Source organism: Takifugu rubripes, chromosome 1 (genome assembly GCF_901000725.2).
Source record: "Takifugu rubripes chromosome 1, fTakRub1.2, whole genome shotgun sequence".
Taxonomy (NCBI): Eukaryota; Metazoa; Chordata; class Actinopteri; order Tetraodontiformes; family Tetraodontidae; genus Takifugu; species Takifugu rubripes.
This window is the reverse complement of record NC_042285.1, coordinates 13,487,267-13,513,497: the sequence shown is the minus strand read 5'-3', so window position 1 is coordinate 13,513,497 and position 26,231 is coordinate 13,487,267. Positions and strand designations below refer to the sequence as shown.

Below are 26,231 nucleotides of genomic sequence, written 5' to 3'. Positions count from 1 at the left end.
ATGGTGGCGCTCCTCCACCTGGGGCAGAAGGCGACTTCTGCTGTCACATCCAGCACAGGCTCGAACACAGCTGCAATATCTTTGGTGTGGAATTATTTGAAAGGTGACAAAGAAGCCTGATGCTTTAGTTTAGTATTTGTTTTTGTCTGGCCAGTGACCAGAAATGCTCAGTCTGTTAAGATCTAGCAACCACCGCCTAATGGCTCCAGTTAGGAGCCCAGTTCTTGAACAAAAAATGCATCAAGGAACACCTTGGATGTGGGCTTTTGTATCATATAATTGGTATTAATAACTTTATCGTAGGCTTACCTGAAGTCAGCTCTGCAGCTGTGTATTGGCAAACTATCCAGTCAGTAAGATAGTGCTTATTGGGGTCGGATAGGGAGCACAACACAAATGGGTCAGGACAACCCTAGTTATAACAGACTGTTGTTGTTCTATCTAGAGCAAAGGCCGTGGCCTGAATATAAAGCTGATCTGGTTTGTGAGATTTGAAGTCCTACATCTGGAGAGAGATAATGGTTATATAAGCTGCGCCCATTTCAGACGCAGTTTTTCTGTTTAGCCAGGTCCAATGACCAGTAACTTGTCCCTTTTTCCATCAGCAATCGGTGTATTTACGCACTTTTTCTCAGCTGACGGCAGCATTCCCACCTGCCATCTGACTGATCATTAGGAACTCTGTGGAGTCTGGCCTCAGGAGGTAGAGAAGGGGGTTTGTTTGACATGACTCTCCATCCCATCTCTCCTCCTTGATGTTCTTCTTCCTCCTATGGTGCTCAGAGGATCCTCCTTTTTTTCCTTTTTGCACTAATTAACAAGCAGGATGGTGATTAGTCATAAGACAGCGCTCCCCACCCCTCGGTTATCCTGCAGGCTCGGGGGCCTTTCCGTCTGTGACTAGAACATGTGTTAAAGGCAGCTGGGAAGTCACAGACAGCACCAAGGCAGGAGTGAAATATGCCCAAACTCATCCTTGCTCGTACTCAATACTCAACTTCCCCCAAAATAAGCACCTTTAGGTCTCGTTAGACACATACACATACACAACACTGAGTCACACCTGAACTCGGGAACTATTTTCTCACATTGTCTGCCACCCGTTCAGGAGTTCTGAACCATTTTCAGGGGCAGGTGTGGTTTGCATTTCACTGAAGGACAGCTGAGCCTGTTTTCTACAAAGACGAGAGGAGGGGAGACAGACAGGCCAGACACTCACTCTGCCTTTGCATTCAGGACTCAGAATACTAACTAGGCGTCTCGGCTTGCACTCAGGGACAGAAGGTGTGATGTAGGGCGCAGCCAAGCGATGGGAGGAAGGGGACGAATTACCCTTGAAAGCTGAGGGGACGGCCTCAGAGTTTCTCCCTGAACCTTGTGCCTCGGGGTTGGCTGGTTGATTCAGTCGTATGGCACACCGAGAGAGAGAGAATTCAGGGGAAAAAAGAGAGTTAAAAGGTCAGAAAGCAATCTGTTTTTATTCAAAGAGGCATCTTCACCTGGGCTCAGTGAGTGGGAGACATACGTGTCAAAAGAACATTCTGACCTGAGATTAAAGCAGCGTCTTCATAAATCCTCTGATGTGCTCTGACGTCCGCCCCAGTGACCCTGTGACCATGACAAGAAAAATGAGCAGCTTAATGTTCTGCTCTCATTTATAGTACAAAACTATGCATTTTGATCATTGTACTACTCTTATCATATGTCCTGAACAGCTCAAGACACAGGACATGTTGCAACAAGAGTGCAGTTGTGTGCAGTAGTTCTCATATTTATTTGCATCTTTGTGCTGCTCTGTAGGATGACAAGCGAGTTTCTGCATATAGGAGTTCAGACTCAACGCCAGCGTACTGCATTCTGCCATTTCTTCCCCCGGCTGATTAAAGGACAGATGTCTGTCAGCGGGACAATAACACAATAACTTCCTTTATTTTTCAGTCTCTGGATTTTCTTTCAACACATGGAGAAGAAATAAAAGAGATGATTTAAGGATTTATAGGGTTTCATTTAAAGATGTTTTCTTTCTCATGTTTGTGTTGAGCACTAATGAGTGTCACCGTTAAAAAGTTGTCAAGAGTTTACAGAACCCCATTTCATCACTGGGATTAAAACGCTTGCCTTTTAACATTTAACACTTAACATTTCTGGATCATGGAAAATATTTCTGACAGGTCTCGTGCTGTTTCCTGGCTTCTGACTAAAATGTATTTTTTGTCATAGGGTTTTCTATTTTTAATGAATTCCAAAAGCATTTAAACGCCCAAGAAATCAAATAATCTGACTAACATATAATCAATGGAAACCAAGAGGTCAGGATAGCTCATGCTTGTGCAGTGTCCAAGAATGCAAAACACAAACATTTTACCTGACAGCCAGAAGTTCCCCTAATAGTGTTAAGCTGTAGTTTGCAGCATCGCCACTAGGTGTCAGTAAATCAGACACCACTGCATTGTTACTCGAAAAGCACAGGTAGTACCTGTTCTTTGGCACGCCGGGGCCCAATCTGCTGCCTTTGCTGCAACGGAGACATTTTGTTCTAAAAAAGTAAATTCCCATAAAAATAAAACATTTAGAGGAAACGACTGAAGGCGTTCTTGTTAGTCAGGAACAGTTTCCAGAGTGACTGACCACTGGAGCGGGACGGGATCATCCAGCACCTGACGGGGACGGTAGTGTCCCCATTTTCACCGCTGCCACATGCAGATAAAATGCCACACCAGACTGCGATGCTGCCGTGTTTTTTTCCATATCTTTAAATATAAAAGACTAGAGAGGCCGACGTTTCCGCTGTGGTGTGCAAAGTCTGCAAGTAGCGAGCGTTCTCTCTCCTCTGTTTGATATTCCAGGGGGCAGCCGGTTATAGAAGCGCTCTTGGTATGTGGCCTGAAAAGAGCTTTCGCCTCACCGTGGATGTGCTGGCTTCTGTTTGTTGCATTGAGAGGCCCTTATCTAACACTTCTGCCAAACTTTGAAGGCTGGGACATTATTTTCACAGACCAGGGTGCAGCACGAGTCTGAAGTGCGGAGGTTCTCATCCTTTTATGCCAACACAAGCTCAGGTGCAGCTCCGGCCCAGCAGGCGCAGTAGGAAGTGGTGAAGTCCAGGCTTCAGCCGGAGTGGATTTGACTGCTACATGGACGTCATTTAAAGCGTTGTCAGTAGAGCAATGCGGGCGATGTTGCTGTTTGGGAGTAGATCTAAAAGCCTTGCTGTGTGAACCCCGTCTTCCTTACACGCATCACCTGCCGCATTTAGTTTGGATGTGCATGTTGCTCCGATCAGCTCATGCAGTCCGGACGGAGAGCGTTGTCCTCGGGTGGTGCTGATAAAACCAGTTGACTCAGGAGCTCCTGGTCTCCACGTGTACCTCCCAGTAGTTAGTTCTGACCAGGCGACCCCGCAGTGGGAGGACCAGCGTAGGATCGCACGGCGGCTGCAGAGGAAAGTGTGTGTGTGTGTGTGTGTGTGTGTGTGTGTGTGTGTGTGTGCGTGTGTGTGTGTGTGTGTGTGTGTGTGTGATTTATGATGAAGGTTTCTTTTAATGACAGTTGCTGGAGGATCTCCAGACATCAAATCTGCAGCTTCCCTGCCAGCATCTCGCCAAGTGCCCAGTTCGGCGTTCCTTCCGCTGGGACCCAGCATTCCTGTCAGTCACGTACTATCAGTGAGGCTGCAGGCGCTGCTCAGTCCTGCCCGTCCCACTCCCCTTTTACTCACCCCACCCTACGTGCCGGTCTCTGTGCGTCTCCCTCTGCTACCTCAGTCCTCAGCGAGCACTTCAATTTTACACGGTCCATTCAGTCCTCTCTCCTGGTTTCCTGTTCTCAACTTGACTTATCTGAGTGTCTCTTCAGATGAGTTCACGTTGTACTTCAGTACTTCCTGCTCGGTCTGATTTCCATCAAATTTAATTTCCTCTCTCTCTCTCTGTGTGTCTCTCTCCCACAGATGTAAGGAAGGCTACCACGGACTGCGCTGTGACCAGTTTGTCCCTAAGACAGATGCCATCTTGTCAGATCCAAGTATGTAAAGGTTTTTTTTAACATCCTGCAGGACTTGTCTGCTTTTCTATAGCATGAAAGTATATCTGGTCCCACTCTTTTTACTGCAGCCCAGGATTGTGTATTCCTCTGGGGTAAAAAAAAAAAAAAAGAGTGATTGCAGGTTTGATGGTATCGACGATGACGTTGCCTCCTTTTGAAGAGGGGGGGCAGCTGTGTCTCCACCTCCGTGCAGCTTGTTCAGTCAGTTATATTTGGTCAAAGCTTTGAACTACCACCTCAGGAAGGGCGCCAGTGCTTTAGGAGACAGAGGAGTCATCAAAAGAGTTTAGAATAGCCGTCTTTTTCCACATGGGTGGTTTGGTTTGAGCTAAAATCATGTATATTGGACAAAAATCTATTAGACTGTCAGACAGTGCTGAAAATTTAAAACACCCTTGTGCAACTTTATAGATATAACTGAGATGAGCTCACTTTTACAAAAGCGCCACCTGCTGGTGAACCCTGATGACTAAAAAGTTGTAAACTAATGGCTCATGGTTCCCATTTAAATCTATTTTTTGCTGTAAACCTGTTCCTGCTTTTTGATCTTGTGAGTGTTACTGTTTGTGTCCATGTATTCCTGCTGTGTGTTAATTTATTAATTGAGTCATAACTTATATCGTTGATACAGATGACATTTAGAACAACAAATCTCTTCAGATTGTTCATTTCTTTTTTATATATTGTGACCTTCCATGGATAATATGAATATTAACCTGTTTCTTGTCCTTGGGCTTTAATCTTCTTTTGCTTTTGTGTAGCTTGAAGGAAGGTAGCCTTTGCGTCCCAGGTGGTGTCATTAAAAATGAAGTGAAAGTCAGAAACAAGGGAGCGGAATGTTGAGTTGTAGGTGCTCCCAGAAGATGTGGCAGCTCACATGGAAGATGGAGCTTGGATCACTTCCAGTTTGACGCCATTAGGCTTCTGTTAAAAGTGGCAACAGCTACGTGGATTTTATTGTCCCCGAGGACACCTATAAAGCAAATCTGCTTCATTTCCTACAGGATGATTCCACGCGCTTGGATCATGTGGAATAGATTAGCTTCCCTTTCAGCCAATTACAAAAAAAATGTTAGAAAATGAGAAACTATGCATTTATTTACTCCTTATGGACCACTGTTCTTTCCATAAGGCTGCTTTGGTTGATGTTAAATAATTTAAAAGTTTCTCTTTGTGCTGGGAACCAACTGTGACCAAATACAGCGACAACGCCGGCGAAACTGAGGCTCATGATCAGCATGTGCTACACTTCAAGCACAAACAATATTTTGATGGAGTGTGGAGTGTGACAATATGGAAAATGACACTTATTGTGTGTCTTTCACTCTAAAGAACTTCTACACTCCACAGAAAATGCATCCAGGATGTACAACGTTATACATGACTAATCCCCTTGCATACTCGTGAACAGAGGAAACTGTGGCTTTGCACCAATCATTTAGATAAGTGCACGCTTGAAGATTTGAGCATGGACGGAAGCCTCGCCCATCTCTGGCCATAGAAAGTAATCCAAAATTTGCCCAGATTACCATGGGGTTTGGGGGATTATCCATTGGAAAGCCACATGATGTAATAATGTATCCACGAGCATGCACGCATATGCATGTGTGTGTTGGGGAGAGTCGTTGGGTTTTGTTTTTATGTTTTTTTTTTTCAAAATTACAGAAATCAATTGTGTACAAACTGCGTGTCGTTCTTGGAAGCCAGTTACTTTAAAGAATGTTCCTCCATGTACATGTCTATAAAGGAGCAGAAAGGAAAGCTGCCCAAGGGGAAAAAGAAAAATGGACTCCCTAAAGACACTGGCTCTGCTAGCATCAAGTCAGCTTTGGGTAGGAGGCAGCGTATGGTGGGGAGGCTCCTTAATTGGAGGCATGGGAGTGTGGAAGGGCAGTATTTCGCTTTATGCCTGGTAAAGAACTGGAATAGAATTCTCCTGTAACTGTAACAGCATTGAGATCATGCTGGGAATGCTGCCTGCTGCAACTTAAAGACTAACAGAGATGCTTGATTGCAAACAGGAGGAAAGCAGGTTCCTAATTTGAACTATTTATCTCTCGTGGATATTAGCCCTGTTGTGAGCTACGAAGCTGATTTCAGACACACACACACAGGTGCAGAGTCTCCCCAGGTCTCTGCTCACCCGGGTGAAGGAGGGGATTAAGGATTTGCTTCAGTCTTGTCATTGTTTCTTTCTCGCCAGACTTTAGCCTCTTCAGCCGGGCCAACATCATTTGACAGGATGCTGAGGTATTCTCTAAGATAGCTCATGGGTCCCACAAGACACCGCGAGCGATTCCCGTTGGCACTTTTCCGTTGCCAGTGCAGAGGATTGGAATGTCTGCACGTATTATGATTGGAGCCTGTCTCCAGACAAGCCAGTTCCAGAGGATAGAATGTGTTCCAGTGCTGTAATGCCATCATCTGCGTGTCTCCTACAGCGAGGGCAGGTGCAGAATAAGCGGCCGTTGCCACGGCCACTCACAGGGAAGTGCTGGAATTTGCTGCCCAGATCAAGCAGAGTCAGAGAAGCACGTCTCATCGCATCGGCGCGTGTGTGCATGGCGGTGAACCGTGGCACCCCCCTGCATGCTCACCGTGCAGATAGAGCCCTGGTCTGAACACCTTCAGGTGGTACTTGTCTGAGTCTAAGGCTGTAGCTAACAATCACGTTCCGGAGACTTCGAATGAACGTTTGACGATTCATTTTAATGCACATTTTACAAGAAAATCACTCTTCAGGACCGGAGATGTTGCTTGTTTAGTTTATCCAAACACTCTCGTGATGACTGGCCATCACATTATCTTTGAGAACCTTGGCAAACTCCCCCATTCTATTTAAAACCCACGCCACCTCTGTCAGAAAAGCAATTACCAGTGAGGGTTTCATTATAATTCAAATGAGATTACATTATAGTGACATGGACAAGGGGCACTGCCAGGATGGAAGCAACACGGATGGGGGTGCGCAGACTGCATGCACGGGGTGTATCATGCAAGTATTGAGAGGCCTCTAGACATGGAGAACAATTACTGTCCTGCACATGGGGGTCAAGCATAAAAAGGGCACATTAGTGAAATGACTGAACTGTGTATGAAAGCCCTTTCGTTGACTTGCTTCAATTGCTCTGGCTCCCTAACACTGATGTGCTCTCCCCTCATCTGAAGCAACTGTGGGGATTCAAAGTGTGCAGAAAAGCACACCAAGCATGGCGGGCTGACTGGCCTCATTACCTGCTCCACAGGGGAGGGACAGCCATGTCGGTCCCAACTTTATGGTCCAGCTGCAGCATGTGTGACTCCTTAAGGTGAATTCTAAATAAGACGAAGGCCCTGCTACATTGTAACTGATGTGTCCTTTGCTCTCTCTCTCTGTCTCTTTCCCTCACTCCCTCTCCTTTTATCATGCTTTCTGCTCATGAACGGAGCAGCGGATGAACTTGGCATCGAGTTCATGGGTAAGAGGACGTCTCCTGGGCTCACTGTTTTCACAACGCTCTGTCTATCATGCCATTTGCATTTGTCACAAAACCACGCACAGTGGAAAACATCACATTCCATCACAACAAGGCCACCTAGCCGGGAAAGAAAAAAAGCATGGCCAGTCACCATGGAAACACTGTGGTGGTGAGATGGGTGTATGCTGTCTGCATAAGGAATGTTCCACAACAAGAGGAATGACAACTGACTGTGTAGCAGAACTGTCTGAAATTCACACTTCATAAATTGTGTGTGTGTGTGTGGGGTGGGGGGGGGGGGGGGGTAGCCGCTAAACTCAGCTAGCGATGCTAAAGAAGTCTTTTGAAAGCATGTACAAAATTGAAAAGTCCAATAGAATCGGAACAAATGAAAACACACATCTCTTTGGAAGGCGACCAGCATTGCTTTAGCCTCCTGCATCACCTTCCAGGTGGTTAACAAAGTAGATTATCCTCCCTCAATAATTCTCTGTGGCCAGCGGCCATCTACTGTGCCACCTCACACACACACACACACACGCACAAACACAAACACAAACACAAACACACCACCAGGCAAATGATTTCCCCTTTCCCTCGGCCATCTCTTTCTCACTGGCACATAAATACCAACATGGCATACATCACGATTGTGCTCCAGCAAAGAGGGGGGGAAGCTTCTGAGACAGAATCCCAACTTGAGCATTCTACACCTCAGCGGTTTTCATCTGGGGTCTAAACGAGCTGCGATCACTGCTGCGGGTGGGTAGAGACGGCACATCGGCCCGATCGACCTGACACGGATGCTGTTTGCAGGCTCTCCATTAAGGATTTTCTCATATCATACCTCCACAGCTGGACCTTCAAATGCAAACATTAATTACCCTCGCAGCAAAGTCGATGTTGACTCTTTTAGCATGCGCATACATTTTACAGTCTGATTACCACATTACCTATCAGATATTTTGCGACATTTCAGGGCCCAGTGCAGTCCTGAGGGTAGTCGAATCAAAACTTTAGGCTCCACAAATCATTGACTATCATTATGAGCCATGAGCAAGACTTTTCTTGCTATTGAGGTACATAAAACCTATGTGGTTAGCAGTCTATGATGTTAGCATTAGCTTTGTTTACCAATATGTGTTGACTACTGCACCCATTATGTGACCTACATAAGTTTAGATCTGAAAAGGTACTGAAATGAAGGATCGAGAAAGTTGATTTGCAAATGTGGTTGACTCCTCTTTCTGCTTACATTGAGCCTTCCCATAGGCATGTTTGAAGTGGGACAATCTGCTCATCACAATGGATTTCATCTGTTGTTTGAGTCCCCGGGACGCGACGGCTCGATGGGATCATTTTGTCCCCAAATCGATAGGAATCGGCATAGATAAGGCTGCCTGTGTTGTTTTAACTTTGCTTCTGCGTCTAGCTGTAAGAACGTCTCATAGGCACTGGGCATGAAAGGCCTGTAACGGCTTCCTAGACATTGTCGGTTTCTCCTTACAGCCGTTCAGCAGGGCTTTGTCAGTGCTTGTTTCAATGTCCAGATGCGATGGAAAAACCTGTTTGATCTAAAAGGAGAAGAGGATTCTCTCAGATTATACAAGAAACAGTACCCTGGTGGCTCCAATAACAGGCCAGCAAAGTGATTTTAGCAAGGAATATATATCAACACTTACTATCGTGGAGGTCATTTCCCAGACAGTGAAGGCCCAGGGGATTTTGGAAATTACTGCTTGTTAATTTGGGAAAAACTGTGGGTTAGATGCATTAATTGTGTCAAACCTGTGTGTGATTATGTATAATAGAGACATCTGTCTCAGGGCCATTAGCACATATTTCCTTAATGTAACTGGGAAGGTGGTGTGAATGCCGGGTCGACACCAGAGAATCCCTGATGCACGCAAAAATTCCCAAGCAAAGAGTGCTGAGGAGGAGAGGCTACAGCGTTTTAGCTCCTTTGGCTTTTGTTGGATGGATGCTAACCACGGAACAGGCAGCGTGACATCATCACCCTCATTACGGTGCAGTTTGCCGTATTGTTTAACAGGGAGGTCCATGGAAAGGCTGAGCTTTCTGGGCTGTGTTCAGAAGCCCGTCAGCGGCTTCTTCTCCCAATGGGGTCCTTTTGTTTCATATTCCACAAAAACAACGCTTAATTATTATGGATATGGCCGATTGCGTTTCCGCTCAGGGAGATATAAGTGTTTGGTTTCTCGTTCACACCATCAGTCAGCCGTAACTGTTCCAGAGGGCAAGATCAGCACCTTTTGCAATGGAGGGATTAGTGCCCTTCCTACAACCAAAAGCTCTATCACTATTTTTTCCTTTCATTTGCATTAGTTGCTATGACTCTTTTAGTTCCTACCTGAAGTAGGAGGGCCTTCTCCTTTAGTGAGTAACCCCCCTACCCCCCCACCCCCCCCCCCACTCCCCCCGGAGCCTTTGTCTCCTATGTTTTTGCTGCTGAATCATTAATCCTAATGCTTAAATGAGGCTTTGACCAAGTAAACTTCTTCGTTGTACAGTTATGTTTTTCTCTTGTAACGCATGTTGGTGAGAAAGATTGCAGCTTCAAATTGACTCAATAACGAGATCATTCAAATCCATAAAGGAGAACGGCGGAGCCTCAAAAATTACAGGTTTGACCTGAGAGCCAGATGCTGATTGGTCTGGTGCGTCAGACAGTAAAAGCTGCCATTTGTTCAGTCGGTCAAAAACAGACTGCTTCACCCTTTGTTGCAGTGAAAATACATTAAAAGTATAAGCTGGAAACATGGTACGGACTTTTTTTTTTTTTTACAGTTTTAACTGTATCATATTTTAACTGTATTAAAAAAAATGAGCTTTTTTTATTTCAAGGTGTGTGCCTTATTTATATACGCACCTGAGGCATTTATTGAATGTAGCCTACTTTTCCAAACAAGGTTTTTAAATTGATATACCTTGATATAATTTTTGCCTATAATCATTTAGCACTTTAAGATCAATAAATTAGGATAATACTTGACCAGAATTTCATCCATTGTCCGTTAAATGCCAGCTTTTTCTCGAGAAAACCCTGGCATCTGCCTCACTCCTCACCCACTCCTGCCAGTTCCTATGGACACTGGTCAGTATGAAAGTCTATAATAATTCATTTTTTATGGAGGGTAGCTAGAACTGTTTGAGAAACAGTGTTAGTAGATTTGTAGCTACTTGGTCAGAAAGCGGCTGTATGGGGTAAAAGAATGCTTGATTGCACTCTGGTGAAGACTTCTAACCCCGTTGGGCACCATGCCCTGAAATCAAGAGTTAACCCTTGTGTAATGTTCTTATTGTTGTTACTCAGCCAGCGTTTGTGGGTCCGTTGGACCCGTTGCATTTTGTGGCTTTTAATGCCTCACAATCAAACACTTTTATGTTAAAATACTGAACAGATGTTTACCTTATCCCAATTACAAGCAGTATAAACAATATATATGGTTAATATTTGCCCATTACCTTTGTTAGGTCACATTTATAACTTATTATTTAAAACATAATAAAGAAAATCAATTAAAATCAAGATGAGTGGAAACAAATTTATAAGTGAATCAAGGTTTTTCAAAACTACTGACTTTTATTTCTTTGATCTTATTTTTATTACTTATTTTTGTTTCTTTTAATAAAAAATGAAAACGGGTCCCACAGACCCGAACACCACACGAGGGTTAAATGTTGATATAACTGAGTGGACAAGTACACTTGATGGAAACCTCCCCGGATACTTCCCTTTCTGACAGCTTTACAAGTCACATCCACGGCTGGAAAAGGTCATGAACAAGCTCCTGTGCCATTGTACATGAGACAGAGTGCCGTCACAGAAGAACCCATCTTTGTTGGAACAGAAGAGTTATTCCGATGCCCATATTCCACTTTTAATACATATAGCGTATTCAACTCATTCTCACCACTTAACCACTCATCTCTAGCCGCCCACCGCCATCCCTCCACCAGGCTGCACAGTCAAGTGAAACCGGTCCCAGCTGTTGGTCACTTTAAGCCATTACTGCCGATCTGTTGGGGTTGACAAGGAGCTCTGCGAAACATTCATTTTCTGCTGATTCCCCCATGGCTATCACTCGACAAACCCATGAGTGCACGCAGGCTCGCGACAGTGGGTGGCCCTTGCTGGGCGGAGAGGCCATCGGCGCTCCCTGCTGGGGTTGTCTGAACGAAATGATTATCACACTTCAGTTAGCACTTGTCACTAAGATCTGCTTGAGTCTGCCATGTCCTTAGTCCATGCTCAAACACTGACATTTCCTGACAGCGCCATTCGTTACTATATGCTAATGAGATTGTGGGTGGATGCCTGACTGTGTGTCTCCGTCCACTGTGCTCATGGATTCGATCACGTGTTCCTTCAGAATGTATTTCCATCCTTCCTGCTCCATCACAGCTACAGCTCCTATCCTCTTGTGTCACGCTAAAATGTTCTGCGGCTTTGACATTGTTTTCTCCTCTACAGAGAGTGGTGACACCTACCAGAGGCAGGTGCTGTCCATCTTCAGTATTGCCTCAGGGATCTGTCTTCTCGGAGTGGCATGTATGGCTCTCTACCGCCGCAACAAGTGAGTGATGCCAGCCAGCACCACATTAGTAGATTAGGCCCTCAGAAAGAGCACTTTACTATCGTGGCACTGAGCCTGATAAAAGTCTGAGTATGCATCAGCAAGGGGATGATTTCAGATTTTAATGGAACATGATGCATCTGGAGCAGAAACTCATGTAAGATTTATTATGAAAGTGGTGTTAGTACGGAGGTGTGTAAACAAAACACGGTTAAAACTAAAGGTCAGAGAGAGTGAGAAAGAGTTTCTGGCTGACAGTACACTTTTGTCTCTGTGCCATATTTGGTACTTCCAGTGCAGCATTTTTTTATGGCTAATTTAAAACATTGACATGGGTCATGGACATTATTCAGACCATGGTTATGAGGCTGAAAAATAAAGAGAATGAAAACGAAGGTGGCCCAGCATGATTATTTTTTACTGAAAAGTCAGGATGCTATGCTATAAGATATGACAGGCAAAAGCATCTTTACGCAAATATTCTATTCTTTTTCTAAAAAGAAATCTATAATTAGGGCAGGAGTGGTTTGCATGTTTACCGCATATCTAAAACTGAAGAAGCCTTCTTGGCAGAAGGCAAAACATCTTCAAAAGAGAAAAAAAACAGTCCAGTTGACACATAAAGCTACCTTGGACTCATATCTAAAAGCGTGTGTGTGTGTGTGTGTGTGTGTGTGTGTGTGTGTGTGTGTGAATGGCATCCTGCCCAGGCTGTATCCTCATTTGAACTCCAGCACTCTTCATGAACCTCAAGAGGAATAATCAGTTAAGAAAATTGGAAAACTCGGACACACTGGACAGTAAATTAGACCAGTGGACTGCAGTCAGAAACCCCGATGCACCAAAATGAATAAATGAAACTTGATAAACAAGGCAGATTTATTATTGTCAGTCCAGTTGCGCTAAGTGCTGCATCTTCCTCGCTCAGTGTGACCTCAATGAGGGAATGTAGTGGAAAAGATCAAAAGCCAGAGTTCTTTTAAAATTGAGTTTCCCCGCATGGTATTTGACAGTTTCAATTTGATTTATATAGATTGTCTTTCCTGTTTTATTGCAAATCTATTTACTTCTTTTTTATCACCGGTAAACAGTAAATCTCACCACTGAAGTACCTTATCTACCCCCATTCCTCCTGAAGCTTTGCTTTAAATTGAATACAAAAAGTTTCTGTATGACATTAGCTGCTACAGCTGGCAGATCTAATAGTAGCTCAGAAGACAACTTTACAGAGAATAAAACAAATAATAAATAAAATAGAATTTTGTGCAAGTAATGAGGGACAATATAGAAGTAAAAATAAATGAATCAAATGCAAGTGGGACAGCCAGTCAGTGTGGGGGAGGAGGACAAAGATGGGCAGGGACAGACTGGTGTGGTGGTCAAGCAAGCAGCCGAGTAGTGAGGCTGGTGCGTTCAAGTGCTGAGGGACATCCTGGTACTGAGGAGCCAGACCATGTTGAAAGTTAGGAGCGGGACGATGAAGTTGATGGGTTACACCGAATAAAAAGGAATTACTGTAGCTAATGATCAAGGTGAACTATGCACGGACAATAATGGCAGCAACAATAATGCAGGGATGGAGATGATTAATATCATGTAGGTGTAAATGCGCAGTCTGGGAGACGTACCAGAAATGGGACTGAAATGATGAGTTATCAAAGGTGACACCCAGACTCAGACCTGATGGGAAGGAGAAGCAGGAGAGCTGTCAGTGTCAGCAGAGAGGACGTCAGATTTCAATAAGATAGATTTAGCACCAGTGAGGAGATTCTACAGTAAGGTTTGAGAAACCTGAAGGGAAGACAGCATTGATTTAATCCAATCAGTCTGTAAAAGTAGGACAGAAAAGGTTGCTTTGGCAGAGATAGAGTGAGGTCTCATCAGCATAACAGTGAATCTGAGCAATAAACCTGGAGAATGTATGGCCAAGAGGGAGTAGATAGACACTCTATAGAAAGGGTCCCAGGATGGAGCCTTGGGGAACACCAGTAGGGAAATGACAGATGGATGAGATCTAAAGCTTTTAGTTGAATAGTGAAACAACCCAAGAACATACCAGACTCATAAAGTTGACAGGTTTGTGAGCGTCAATTTTACTTGATAAATGTCCCAATTTTTAGCATCATTACTGTATTTTTTGTTTTTATATACATACCCAATTCTCATGTGGCGTATTTCTTTTAGTTCCAAAAACCCATTTCCTAAAGCTAATTACTGGCTTTTTCATGAACTGTTGCCTCAATTAAACCTTCTCTTGTGAAAAGCATCTTTTCTCCTAATGTTAATTTTGTCACCAGTTTATTCACGTCACCCAAATTCTCAGAGTTAAACTGCGAGTCGACTGGTGCTCGTCTTGTCACTTTGACCTTTTCAGCTCTTGGTGTATTTCCAAAGATTTAAAGCAATGAAAAAGGGATAACACCCCCCACCCCACGTACACACGGTCTGTCTGTCCCCTCTCATCTGCTTACGAAAATCACTTTTACTGGTCAATAGTTCAAAAGTTTATTTTCTAACTTGCATCCAAAAAAACCCCAATAAATAATAAATCCGATTACAAGTTTTCCACTTTTTTTTCCTGCACTTCCACAGGAGACAACGGGAGAAACTCCAGGCTCATTTCTCGGATGGACGTGGCTTGCGTGACTGCAGTGTCAGCACCTCTGGTCTTATGCCCAAATCTGCTCCCAGGCTTCAATACAACCTTCATTTTCCAAAAGTAAGCCATATCCTTACTGTGGATTTATTCCCAGTGGTTGAATCTCACTGGCACAGGTTTCCCATTTATATGTGTAATACTTCCCTAAAACATGGTGCATGACAGGATGATGTATGATGTGTATTTTAATAGTCTGTCTGCTGGCTGCAGAGTTTTGTTTGTACTCACTTCTGACACGAGGCGCGAGAGTATATGAATTATTATGTATATGTATTTTGTTTTTTCTACATTTCACAATGATTGATTCCTGTGATGAAGTACAGATTGGAAATTCGAATCTGTGGCATGTCACAGACCCTAAACGCACCATGCAAGTGCAGCTAAAACACAGTCGTTGCCTCACTTGAATGCCTGAAATCTATCTGTTTCCATATAAATATTTGATTTGGGCTTTCCTGCACTTCTTTATGCTTCAGTGCCGTCAGGACTCAGCAGAGTCGTGCTGTTAGTAAAATATAGGTAGTAACATTCTTGTGCAGACACTTATTTTTCTTTTTTTCACCTTAAGTGCAGGCAATAGCCAAGGCTGGAGCATTCATACACTTTCATATTCACTCAGAGTAATGTCTCAGAAACAATTCTCAAAGACAGCCTAATGGATTCGATTATGATGGTCAGAGGTCAAGGTAACAGTGGTGTAGTGCCAACACATTTCTGCTCAAGAAGTCTCATAGGATCATCATTCCCTCGGTGCAGCGCTTTGTTCAAGCATATAAAATAGTGGTTGCGTTGTACTGCTGCTTTCTGAAACTCCTCTGAGGACCAGCCATGCTGTGCCATTCCTTCAGGTCCAGCCGAAAGTGTTGCGACGGTGTTGTCGAGTGTTTCATAGCTCAGCCACTTGTTCACCTCTGATGCAAATGTTGTAGCTGGGCTTCAGTAAAAGGAAAATCAAATAAGTCAAAGGAAACTCATTAGTTTGTGAGTCCAGCATGTTCACACGGGCTCAGTTTAATGCCTCTCACAGGGAAGCAGGGCTTTTCTCCCACAGCACAATAGTGTGCCATTATATTAGGAGAGAATATGAGTGCACACCATGGTATGAAAGCTTGTGTTGTCAGCTGGATGCAGAGAGAAGGACAGGAAGGAGGAAGGAAAAGATAAAAATAAAAGCTGTAATAATACAGCAACACGGGCCATGCTGGAACATCGTGAGGGCAGATTTAGGTGGAATGCCAACAATCGCTCCATCGGAGCATCCAGGAGGGGGCATGAGCTAAAAGGCTGAGGAAAGATTACCACGTGAAACCCATTTTTCTATACATCTGAAACAGGCAAACCCTGACCACCGCTTCTCTACACCCACTCCCTCTGTTGGCAAGGCAGAGGCCGTACGCCGTGGGTGGTGCACCCCGGCAGATTCCTCTGAGTTTTCTTTCAATCATTTCTTTCAAGTCAGCCTGACACTATGAGAAATGCAATAAAACAAAGCACAGGACAGTTTGTTCTCGAAGAACATCAAAATATCAGCACTGCTCAGTCCCTCCCCACTCCAGTCCAGTGTCTCTGGACTTAAAGATAATCCAAAAATATAGAACGTTTTGGTTTGGTTAATGCAATTGACATATATTGACATCCCCACAGAGGTGCACTACCACAAATAATTGTCACCTGCTGGCACACACACACACACACACACACACAGGCCTGTGAACTATTTATATTTCTATTGGGTCCAGAGAGCCTGAGGCTTAAATGTGGCCTCAAATCCACCAGGGGCTCTTTTTGGTGCCAGTCGTCACTGGTCTTCACCCATTTAAAAAACAGTTCACCTCAAAGAACCCAACAAACAGCGTAGATGTTTGAGCACCGATGAAAGACGTTCCACCATCTATGTTGACATTATTGGGTGTCGTCCCACCTGGAGGACTTCACAAAACTCTTGGTATCAAAACATTGGCATCTGCTCTTTAATTTCCCTCCCTGCACTTGCCCCGCCACACGACACGTTTTTATTCCATCTGTTATCGCATATCCGTGCATATTTGCACATCTGGATGCATCCCGGCGCATATGTTCCCTCCATCTGGGCATTAACGGCCATGTGTACGGCTCACGCCCCTGCATTTAACAGCACAGACAATAGTAAAAGTTATTTTGAGGCTGCGCCTCTTTGCAAGGCACTTTAAATGCAAAAGCAACCCAAAAGAGACAGATTGTATAAGTAAACAACTTCTACCTCATCTCAGATTCAGTTTAGCACCTCTGCAAATAAGACTTTGTTTCCAAGAGACGGAAAGACCCGAGAGACCCAGTTTACAGAAAGACGAGCCCTCACATGAAGGATTAAGGGCAGCCTGTCAAAGAAGCCGGGGTTTCCATCAGCGGGAAGCTGGTGTGATGGAGAGAACTAGTCTGGCCCACCTTTTAAAAAAGAGAACTCATTATATGAGGCGAACATGGGGCTGTGCATGAGACTACTTCATGGGGACAGGGAAAAGAAAATGGCACCTCGTGGACCCTGAACCAGAAAACGTGATATGTAGTAGAAGAAACCGAAATAATGGGAAATTGGGCTTTCAATGGGTTGTTAAAATGATTCTATAAAATGAACATTTTGCTTATCGTGTTTTTTCCTCAGCTGATAAAGCTGTGCAAAGGTTAGGGAGAGCAAGAGTGCACAATATATGATGGATCTTTTACTGGTGGATCGGTTCCTTCCTCACCATACAGGCTTTTGCCTCTACGATTTGCACGCAAACAAATTATTGATAGTGAATTCTGACCTCTGAATTTGACACATTCCTTATGCACCAGTAGCTCAGGAGAACTAGGTAGCACCTTACTGGGGCTGGAGAGCAATGGGGCTTTATGATTTTTTTGGTTCGGGGCACCCCAGCCAACGACCCGTCCTGGGATTTGAACTCGCAACCCTCTGGTTACAAGAACAATTCATTTTCTCTGGGTCAGGAGATGCCCGTGTAAAAGAAAGCCCTGGCGTACCTCAAGGCCCCTTTCTTCCACCAGGCAGGTCCACCATTGTCTGGCAAAAGCTATTTTAATTTAGACTCAAGCAACAAGCCAGCATGTTCTGGAGGCCTGCTGGCTGTGTGAGGGGGGAACAATATGGTCTCCTTTCCCTTGCATGTGCAGCAGCTCCCTCTGCAAACCGGCGAATCAGCTTCATATCGCATGAAACCAAACCATGACCAATCAGACCCAGAGAAAGAGGCAAATCGGGAAGCACTTTAACTGGAAAAACAGAATTATCTCATAGCTTGCTGGGCTTCATGGGGGGTGCACTCAGGGCATTTGTGACCACAGCGCCAGAGATCCATTTATTTTTACTCCAGTAGTACGATAATGGCGTTAATGTTGATAAAAATAATGGGATTTTTTTTTTGAAAGCAACAGTTAAAGACATTGTGCGTAGGATTAATTATTGGGTGCGACAGGAGTGCAGAGAGGCCAGCCCCACACTAACCTGCACTTCCTCATGAAAAGTGGAACCGGAGACCCGAGAATTCACCATCCAGCAGCATAAAGCCAAATATACCCATATTTTTCAGAGCTGCCCTCTCGGGTCGTCGGCAGATGACGGCAGCGGGCCACCAGGCGCATCAGCAGCAGCGTCACCAATTCCCAGCAGAGCGCCGTCTAAAGGAAAACCCTTCAGGTGAAGATGGGATTTATTCTAACTTCCTCTCATTTCTTTCACTTTGATACAGGAGGCAGCCACTTGAGAATGTAATTATCCTGCAACACGGGGAAACGCAGGGACTTCAAAAGCTCTGGATGTGTGTCTTTAGAATTGAATTGATAGAATTAATAGGGGAATGAGGGCTTCAATGAAGTGACAAGAGATCACTCAAGATACGGGGAAGTAGTGTCATGGCTAGTGTTTGTTGGCGAAAACATAAAAATTGGGGGATCGTTCACTTAGGAAAGGACATATTGGGAGAAGAAGGCATTGCATGGTGTCATGGAAACTTGTAGTTGAGAGTTAACAGCTCCCTCTTTTGTATCTCATAATTTATCTTCACTCACACAACCTGAAAGATAGTAAATACAAGCAAATATCTCATTTTCACTTAAATTGCAATGACTTAGCGACACAATGCAGGACTTATTAAGGATGTTTTAGATGTCAGCTTCGCTATGTTGATGACTTCGAGAGCGAGAGCGCCCGGTGAGACGGCCATCACCTTTCTTAATGGAGCAGTGTGGAGTCACAATGGCCATGTTGGCTGACGTGGCTGCGCTGACGGTCCAGGCTTGTGACTTCCCAGTGGCACAGAGGTGGTCTGTGAAGGGCAGCTGACAGCTTGTTGTGGGTGCAGGCGGGGGCCACAGAGTGGGGCGGTGTATGGACTATGATGGATGATGCTGGAAGGCTTTCAGGTAGTGACCTGTGCAACTGGACTGCGCGACTAGCTATCAGGAAAAATGCTCCATGAATGCTTGTCAATATGGCCAATCAATACTGTTGCTAAAGGTAACCTGTGGACCAGTCATGAGTATATGTAGAGAGTCACCTGCTTGGATTTAGCTGTCAAAGCAAACGTTAACTAAATAAACACGTTAAGAGCATTTTGAAAATTGAATCTCTCTGAACACTAGCTTTAGCATGCTAACTTGCAATAAGGACATAGGCTGAGATGTCAAGGCGAAGTCCTCAGTTTGCATATGTGGTTTTGTTGATATTTGTAACATTCCGTCAAACATCTCTGGAGAAAAAAAAAGATTAACCTAATCATATTTCTATTCTCAGATGGGAATAACACCTGTGTGCAATCATCATACTGCCGATAATCAACGATTTAGCTCCAGGTCGATCAACCCTCAGGATCACTAAGTGATGAATTTGCAAAAATTCTTGCATCATAAGCTAATAAACATGCTTCACTCAGTGAAACCATGGGAGAGTTGCTTTGATGGCGGTCTCTCCTGGTCATGTGACCAACGCTGTCACGTGCCCCTTTGAGGCAGCTATTTTTCATAAAATATTGTCAGAAAGATTAAAGGCATGTTGAAATAGTTGCTAAGCTTCCCTCTCAGCCAGGCTAGAAGTCTCAGTGGAGGAGTGACCTTGATTTTACTTTGACTTCAGCATCAGCGATCACTGCAGAGTTCTGCCTTTTTGTATTCTTTCATTGTGGAACCATCTGAATAGATGACTCAATACAAACTGGCTTTCTTTTCCTATCGGACTCAATCAGATGACCACTGAGTTCAGAGGAAATGGCAGCAGGTGAAGAGAATACACACAATCAGCAGACAATTGGATCTGTATTTCGAGGTCACCTGTGGGCCGGGTTATACAGCTAAGTTAAGCTAAGCTAACGGTAACTTTTTCAGTTTGGGAGGTGGAGTTGCCTTCTCTGCAGTACAGCACCAGATGGTGACTGAAATACTCTGACCTCATTCACGGGAATACCTAAGAGATGAATAGGTTATAGTACAGATGTGAGTGATAATTGATCCTCAAGAATTGTGTTATTGTCTTGTTAGGGTGAAGATTTAAAAAAGTAGATTAGTAGTAGTATTAGTATTAGTATTAGTATTAGTATAGCTTTTTCTGAAAATGTATAGAGAAAATCATTTTCTTCCTCCAAAAAAGTAGCTGCAGTTAATTTTCTGCAGTTTAAGTGCATTTTTTAGGCATCTTATATCAATAAATCCCTGTCACAGTGAATAATGTCAAGCCTTTGGCATTTCAGGAGTGGCTCCCTTTCACTCAGTCCCGCCAAACATCGAAGGGAGAACGGTGTCTTCAGGACACCGCCCTTCCCCAGAGAGAAACCCAGAATAACTGCTCACATCATGGAAGGACCCAGAATGGCCGGCCACGTCTACAGACACCTGCAGGAAGATGAATTTACAGACTCAGAGGCCATAAAAAGGTGATTATTCTGCTTTCTGTCATTCTTCGTCCGACCGTGTCGTAACCTAAGGGTTAAAGAGACAGAAAGACCGGTAGATTGTCTGAGCTTAAGTCGTCGTGGCAGAAGAATAATATCGGGACAAATTCTTGTACTGTAATGCTCCGAGTTCAGGTCTGCCTTATAGAACCTGATCCAGGAAGATCTCCATCCAGAGCTGCCAAGATTCGTTCAAAGAGCACAGATGATGTCAGCAGGAAGAAGGTTTTGGTCTCCATCATATGAGTGGATGCTGGTTTCCAATGTCACATAAGGACAGCGAGTCGCCCCATTTTCCTGGCTATCAAGAGTGCATCCCAGCTGCTGGCTCTGTTTCCAGAGGCTTTCGGTGTGATCGGGACCTCTCAGCAGAGCCCCCTAGCATCAGTGGGACATCTGTGGCCCCAAAATAACAGAAATGTATTCAAAATGGCAGTGATGATCCTGGCTGGCATGGATCCGTGAAAGGCGATCCGATGGTAAACTTCCTACATCCAGAAACAGAGTCATACCAATGCTGCTGTTTTTAAATTCTACTTTCATTTAATAAGGTGATCATAAACGTGGAATTAACTCACACCTTTGGGAACGCTGGGTCAAACCTTTGCTAGCCACGCTCAGGTTGGGCTGATTACAAGTGAAAAGAAAATCACTTAAATAGCTGCAGTTGAAAAGCAAACCATTAATATGAGAAACACAAGTCAAGAACATCATTAGCACGTATCAACGTGGAGAGGCTCAGGCTTTAGGATGCCAGTCAATTTAGATGAGAGCCATTATCCGCACAAACGACTTATCCAAGAGGTCGGAGAGAAGCCCAGAATAACCTAGAAACAGAGATGTGTTATCAGTTAAGGTTATTTATCAGTCAATGATTCAACAATGAGAAAGGCACTGAGGAGACATGGCGTCTGAATGAGAGCTCAAAGATGAAACGATGCAGAACACGCAGCGCCTCGCCTCAGGTTCGCCCGAAAACATTTTATGGTTGAGACAGAAAAAGTGCATGTTGGGTTACATCTTAAGTAAAACGTACCTGGCGTGCATAAAAACCCCATCATGCCAACAAACATGGCGGTCTGGGGCTGCTTTTGCTGCCTCGGGTCCCGGACGACTGGTGCAAATGATGGACCCACGAGTTCTGCCGTCGACAGCAGAATCCCTAAGGAGAGGTGATCTTGGTCCAAAATGAGCTCCGTCTCTGTCTGATATTAAAATTCCTTTGATGGCCTAACATTTCTGTAGGTGGCGTTTTTCTGCTTAACAAAACCTGCAGGGCTTGCTGACGTGTGAGGAGGAGGGCAGCGCTGTCGCGTGCGTCCCGCAGCCTTGAAAGTGCCCCGCTATGCTCCTATTAGCACGGCAGCATTGTTGAGTTGCAGAGTGACTTGTGAGAGATACTGCAGGCTGCCAAACACTTCATGTGACCTATTTCCATAACTTATATCTTTAAACAAAGCTCCTGCACAGAGAGGTCCTCCAGGAGTGTCACCATCTCCCTGTTGTTGCTTAGATGTACCCACTGATAAAAAACTAATAAGTGTTTTTCTTTCCAAACAACCTATGTCCCCATACATTAGCAACAACATTCAGTATCAACATATTGCCAATCACTTCCATTTCAGCACTTCTTCTACCTGCAAATAACAGCAAGCCAGCAAGCTTTCAGTCTCCTCTTCTCCTCCAGCTCCCACCTTTGCCTTGTTGCCATGGATACACCTTCTCTCCAGAGTTAAGAAAACGGGGAGGTGGACAGGAGTGAGAGAAAGCAAGGGGAGCTGTGAATGGGGGGGTGAAGGCTGCACAGAGACGAGGAGGACGCAGAGAAGGAAAGATAGAGGCGCGGAAGTCAGGCAGCCTAAAAGAAGAGACGAGAGGCTGCAAACAAACATGGGATGGATCCTCCGTGGATTCCCCTCTATGACAACAAATCCCTGCAGAGTATTGTTGGTTCCATTATCTGTGTCAAAACAGATACTTAGCCATCGCAGATATGGACGGAACTGGAGGCAAATTGGCTGTGGGAGATATTTTTAGACCTGGTTTGATCTTCCGGATTTACCTCCAGCTCTCTCTTGGCCCTCTAATTCTGAGGGAGGAGAGGGAGACTAATTTCATTATTTTAACTTGGTAATGCCACAAAAGGCCCCCAAAGGCTGACAGTAACACTGCCTATCTGTCTGTCTGTCTGTCTGTCTGTCTGTCTGTCTGTCTATCTGGCTGTCTATCTGTCTGTCTGTCGGTCTGTCTATCTGGCTGGCTGTCTGTCTGTCTGTCTATCTGGCTGGCTGTCTGTCTGTCTATCTGGCTGGCTGTCTATCTGTCTGTCTGTCTGTCTATCTGTCTGTCTGGCTGGCTGGCTGGCTGGCTGTCTGTCTATCTGGCTGGCTGTCTGTCGGTCTGTCTATCTGTCTGTCTGTCTGTCTATCTGGCTGTCTGTCTATCTGGCTGGCTGTCTATCTGTCTGTCTATCTGGCTGGCTGTCTGTCTGTCTGTCTATCTGGCTGGCTGTCTGTCTATCTGGCTGGCTGTCTGTCTGTCTGTCTATCTGTCTATCTGGCTGTCTGTCTGTCTATCTGGCTGGCTGTCTGTCTATCTGGCTGGCTGGCTGGCTGTCTGTCTATCTATCTGGCTGTCTGTCTGTCTGTCTATCTGGCTGGCTGTCTGTCTATCTGGCTGGCTGTCTATCTGTCTGTCTGGCTGTCTATCTGTCTGTCTGTCTGTCTATCTGGCTGTCTGTCTGTCTATCTGGCTGGCTGTCTGTCTATCTGTCTGTCTGTCTATCTGGCTGGCTGGCTGTCTATCTGGCTGGCTGTCTGTCTATCTGTCTGTCTGTCTATCTGTCTGTCTGTCTATCTGTCTGTCTGTCTATCTGGCTGTCTGTCTATCTGGCTGGCTGTCTGTCTATCTGTCTATCTGTCTGTCTGTCTGTCTATCTGGCTGGCTGTCTGTCTATCTGGCTGTCTGTCTGTCTATCTATCTATCTGTCTATCTGTCTATCTGTCTGTCTGTCTGTCTATCTGGCTGGCTGTCTCCCAGAGCAGCATGTGAATGGAGTCCTTAATGACTCCTAACTCCTGTGTACAGTCATGCACCGTCTTAGCTGTTTGACCTCAGCCTCCCAGTTCTGCTGTAGTCTCGTTCCACTGGGGGCTGGACCGATACAGTAACCGATATCAGGTTAATACTGACTCATGTAGCTCCTATAATCCTCTCTCATAGCGTTCTTCTGTTTACTGTAACCTCTGTCAGGGTCTTATTTGTCTTATAGACCTTTTGATAATGCAGTCAGTCCAAACACAGCTGGCTTTTCCTTTATTCACACACGCTTCTCTTGACTTGCTATCTCGGTTCCCTGCATTTTTCTAGAAACTCTCCTACACGTCCAATATATATATGAGATTAGAAGCAAAACGCCTCATTTTAAAAATGCTGCACATGTTGAAGGCCACATCTTCACTCACGCATTCACACTTTGAAAGTAAAGTAAAGAGACGAGGTGCCAAGGATCCCGCATACTTACACAAGATTATGAATAGAAAAGTACTGGCAGAGGTTTTGATGAGAGATTATCTCGGCGCTGTGTGGAACAAGCATCTCCAAACTCTTGCTTATTTGAAAGGTGACATTGAGTCTGTTCTGTCATTTCTTTCTTCTTCTCTCTGGCCGAAGGTGTGATTCTGCTAATGGAAAAGTTGGTGCACTCCTCAGCAGGACCTCACTCTGCCATTTTCCAGGAAGAAAGGGTTGGACAGAGGTCCCCTGCACCCGTCTGGATAAGGAGACAACCTTCCCTCCGCCCTCCCTGCGTGCTCGATCCGTCCCTATCATTCCTTCATTCCAAGCGTGTGACCCCGAGGGGGGCAATGCAGACAGCGGTGACCGGAACAAAGAAGGGCCTCTCAACTGGCACCTCACGCTGGCTGGAAAGACAGCAGAGCCACTTAGATGTTCTCCGGCCGGTGGCACTGAGGGGCTCGTGCCTGCTTCTCCGCCAAACAGGGCTCTCCCTCCCGCTGAAGCCACGACCAACACGGAGTTGGGAAAAGGTCTCAACCCAGGACCTCGCTCGATTGAAATGGAGGTGAAGCTCCCCCAGAACTGGGAAGAGAAAAGCTTTTCCGACTTGGAGTCTCAGAATGAGACCTGCGGAAACACTCTGGAGGACGAGACTGTGCCGAAATCAGACGGGAAAAGGTTTCAGTTGTCATCTCAAATTCTGCCACCAGGCAGCCTGCAGGCGGCGGGCCACAAGGAGGCCCAAGGACAGCGCCAAGGTCAGACACGCCTCATGAACGCAGGCACGGATACCACCAAAGGGCCCCGCTGCAGAGGAACTGGAAACCCTTCTGCCGGGCCTTTTGCAAGCTGATCTGATGACACCGTAACGTTTGTTCCAGTGTTCCCAGTAACTGCAAACCTTCTACTGGTACAACTGAACGGGGAGCTGGTTGGATTACATGTAAGTGCCGCAATAACAGATGGTGGACAATTAAGGGAAGGAGTGCCGATAGGCTGAACTGTTGGGGAAGGGGGGGGGGGCACAAGACATTTTAAAGAAAAAGAGACAAACACATTGTGAATAAGTGTGTCTCCAAACTAAAGCGTGACTTGAGTGGGAGCTTGACTTAAACAGTGTATTGACAAAATGCCACTATTTAAAAAGAGCTTCTACTTAGAAACCAAACTAGTGTCTCATCTCTATGTTGTTTCTCTATTGTAAAGAAATGAAATTATATATGTCATATCATATATGTCGTATAGACGTATATATTTGACAACAATTGTGACAAAATAAAGACTAAGACAATGGTGTTAAATAAATTTGTTGTGGGAGGTGTTTTTATTAAAACAAATAAACGTGGTTGGGGCAAATCTGGCTGGAGGCAACAGCTAGCATACAGGATTTATCATCGTCTATAAAGAACAACAGATCATGCTTACAGAAGGGTCGAAAAGAGATCTAAAAAATACAGTTCTTTGTTCCTTTAAGTCTTTTTTATGGGATTAGAATGAAATAATATTGATCAGAGGGAAAATTGCAACCAAGGACATTTGCAGAGAAAAGATAATGTTGTAATAAGAACCAGTTGTTGCTCTTAGCCATGACTGTTTCAACACACATTTTATCATCAATGGTTTTTTTACGTGGTGTTTAAATTTTATGGTGCATAACGCGGGGATCCCATAGTAAAGGACAAACTTCATTAGGAATACAAGCGCTGATTTGAATATAAAGATACCGCCACACAAGTTTATTTCATTTTATGACAGCACCTGAGTTCCTGAAAGATGAAGGCGGCTCTCCTCTCTACGTGTGACTGAACAATCAGAAATCTTATTGCTTTGGCCTCGTTTTCCAAGAGGGATAAAACTGACTTGCTGCAACGGTGAGAATGTGCAGAGCGGAAAAAAACACATGATGATGATGATGATGATGATGATGAGTAGGCGGTTATATAAATAAAGATCCTGTTGTTCAAGAAGAAGAAAAATCTTCTGACAGTCCATCTGACTCCCACAGTTTCTCTCAGAAAAGTAAATTTGCGTG

At 44.7% G+C, this 26,231-nt stretch overlaps 1 protein-coding gene across 2 annotated transcripts in view; it reads left to right on the top strand.

Moving 5' to 3' along the window:
• Nucleotides 1-25,523, top strand: part of nrg3b (neuregulin 3b) — a 142,008-nt gene extending 116,485 nt beyond the window's left edge. The window contains exons 3-9 of one of the 2 annotated variants that reach the window (XM_029846216.1): nt 3,950-4,023; nt 7,476-7,502; nt 11,998-12,100; nt 14,693-14,819; nt 18,329-18,435; nt 20,480-20,662; nt 24,353-25,523. In XM_029846216.1, coding sequence (XP_029702076.1) covers nt 3,950-4,023; nt 7,476-7,502; nt 11,998-12,100; nt 14,693-14,819; nt 18,329-18,435; nt 20,480-20,662; nt 24,353-25,052 — 1,321 coding nt within the window. In that variant the 3' untranslated portion in view covers nt 25,053-25,523. The remainder of the gene's footprint in view (nt 1-3,949; nt 4,024-7,475; nt 7,503-11,997; nt 12,101-14,692; nt 14,820-18,328; nt 18,436-20,479; nt 20,663-24,352) is intronic. The other variant, XM_029846218.1, reaches the window with a different exon arrangement.
• The last annotated feature ends 708 nt before the right edge of the window (nt 25,524-26,231 follow it).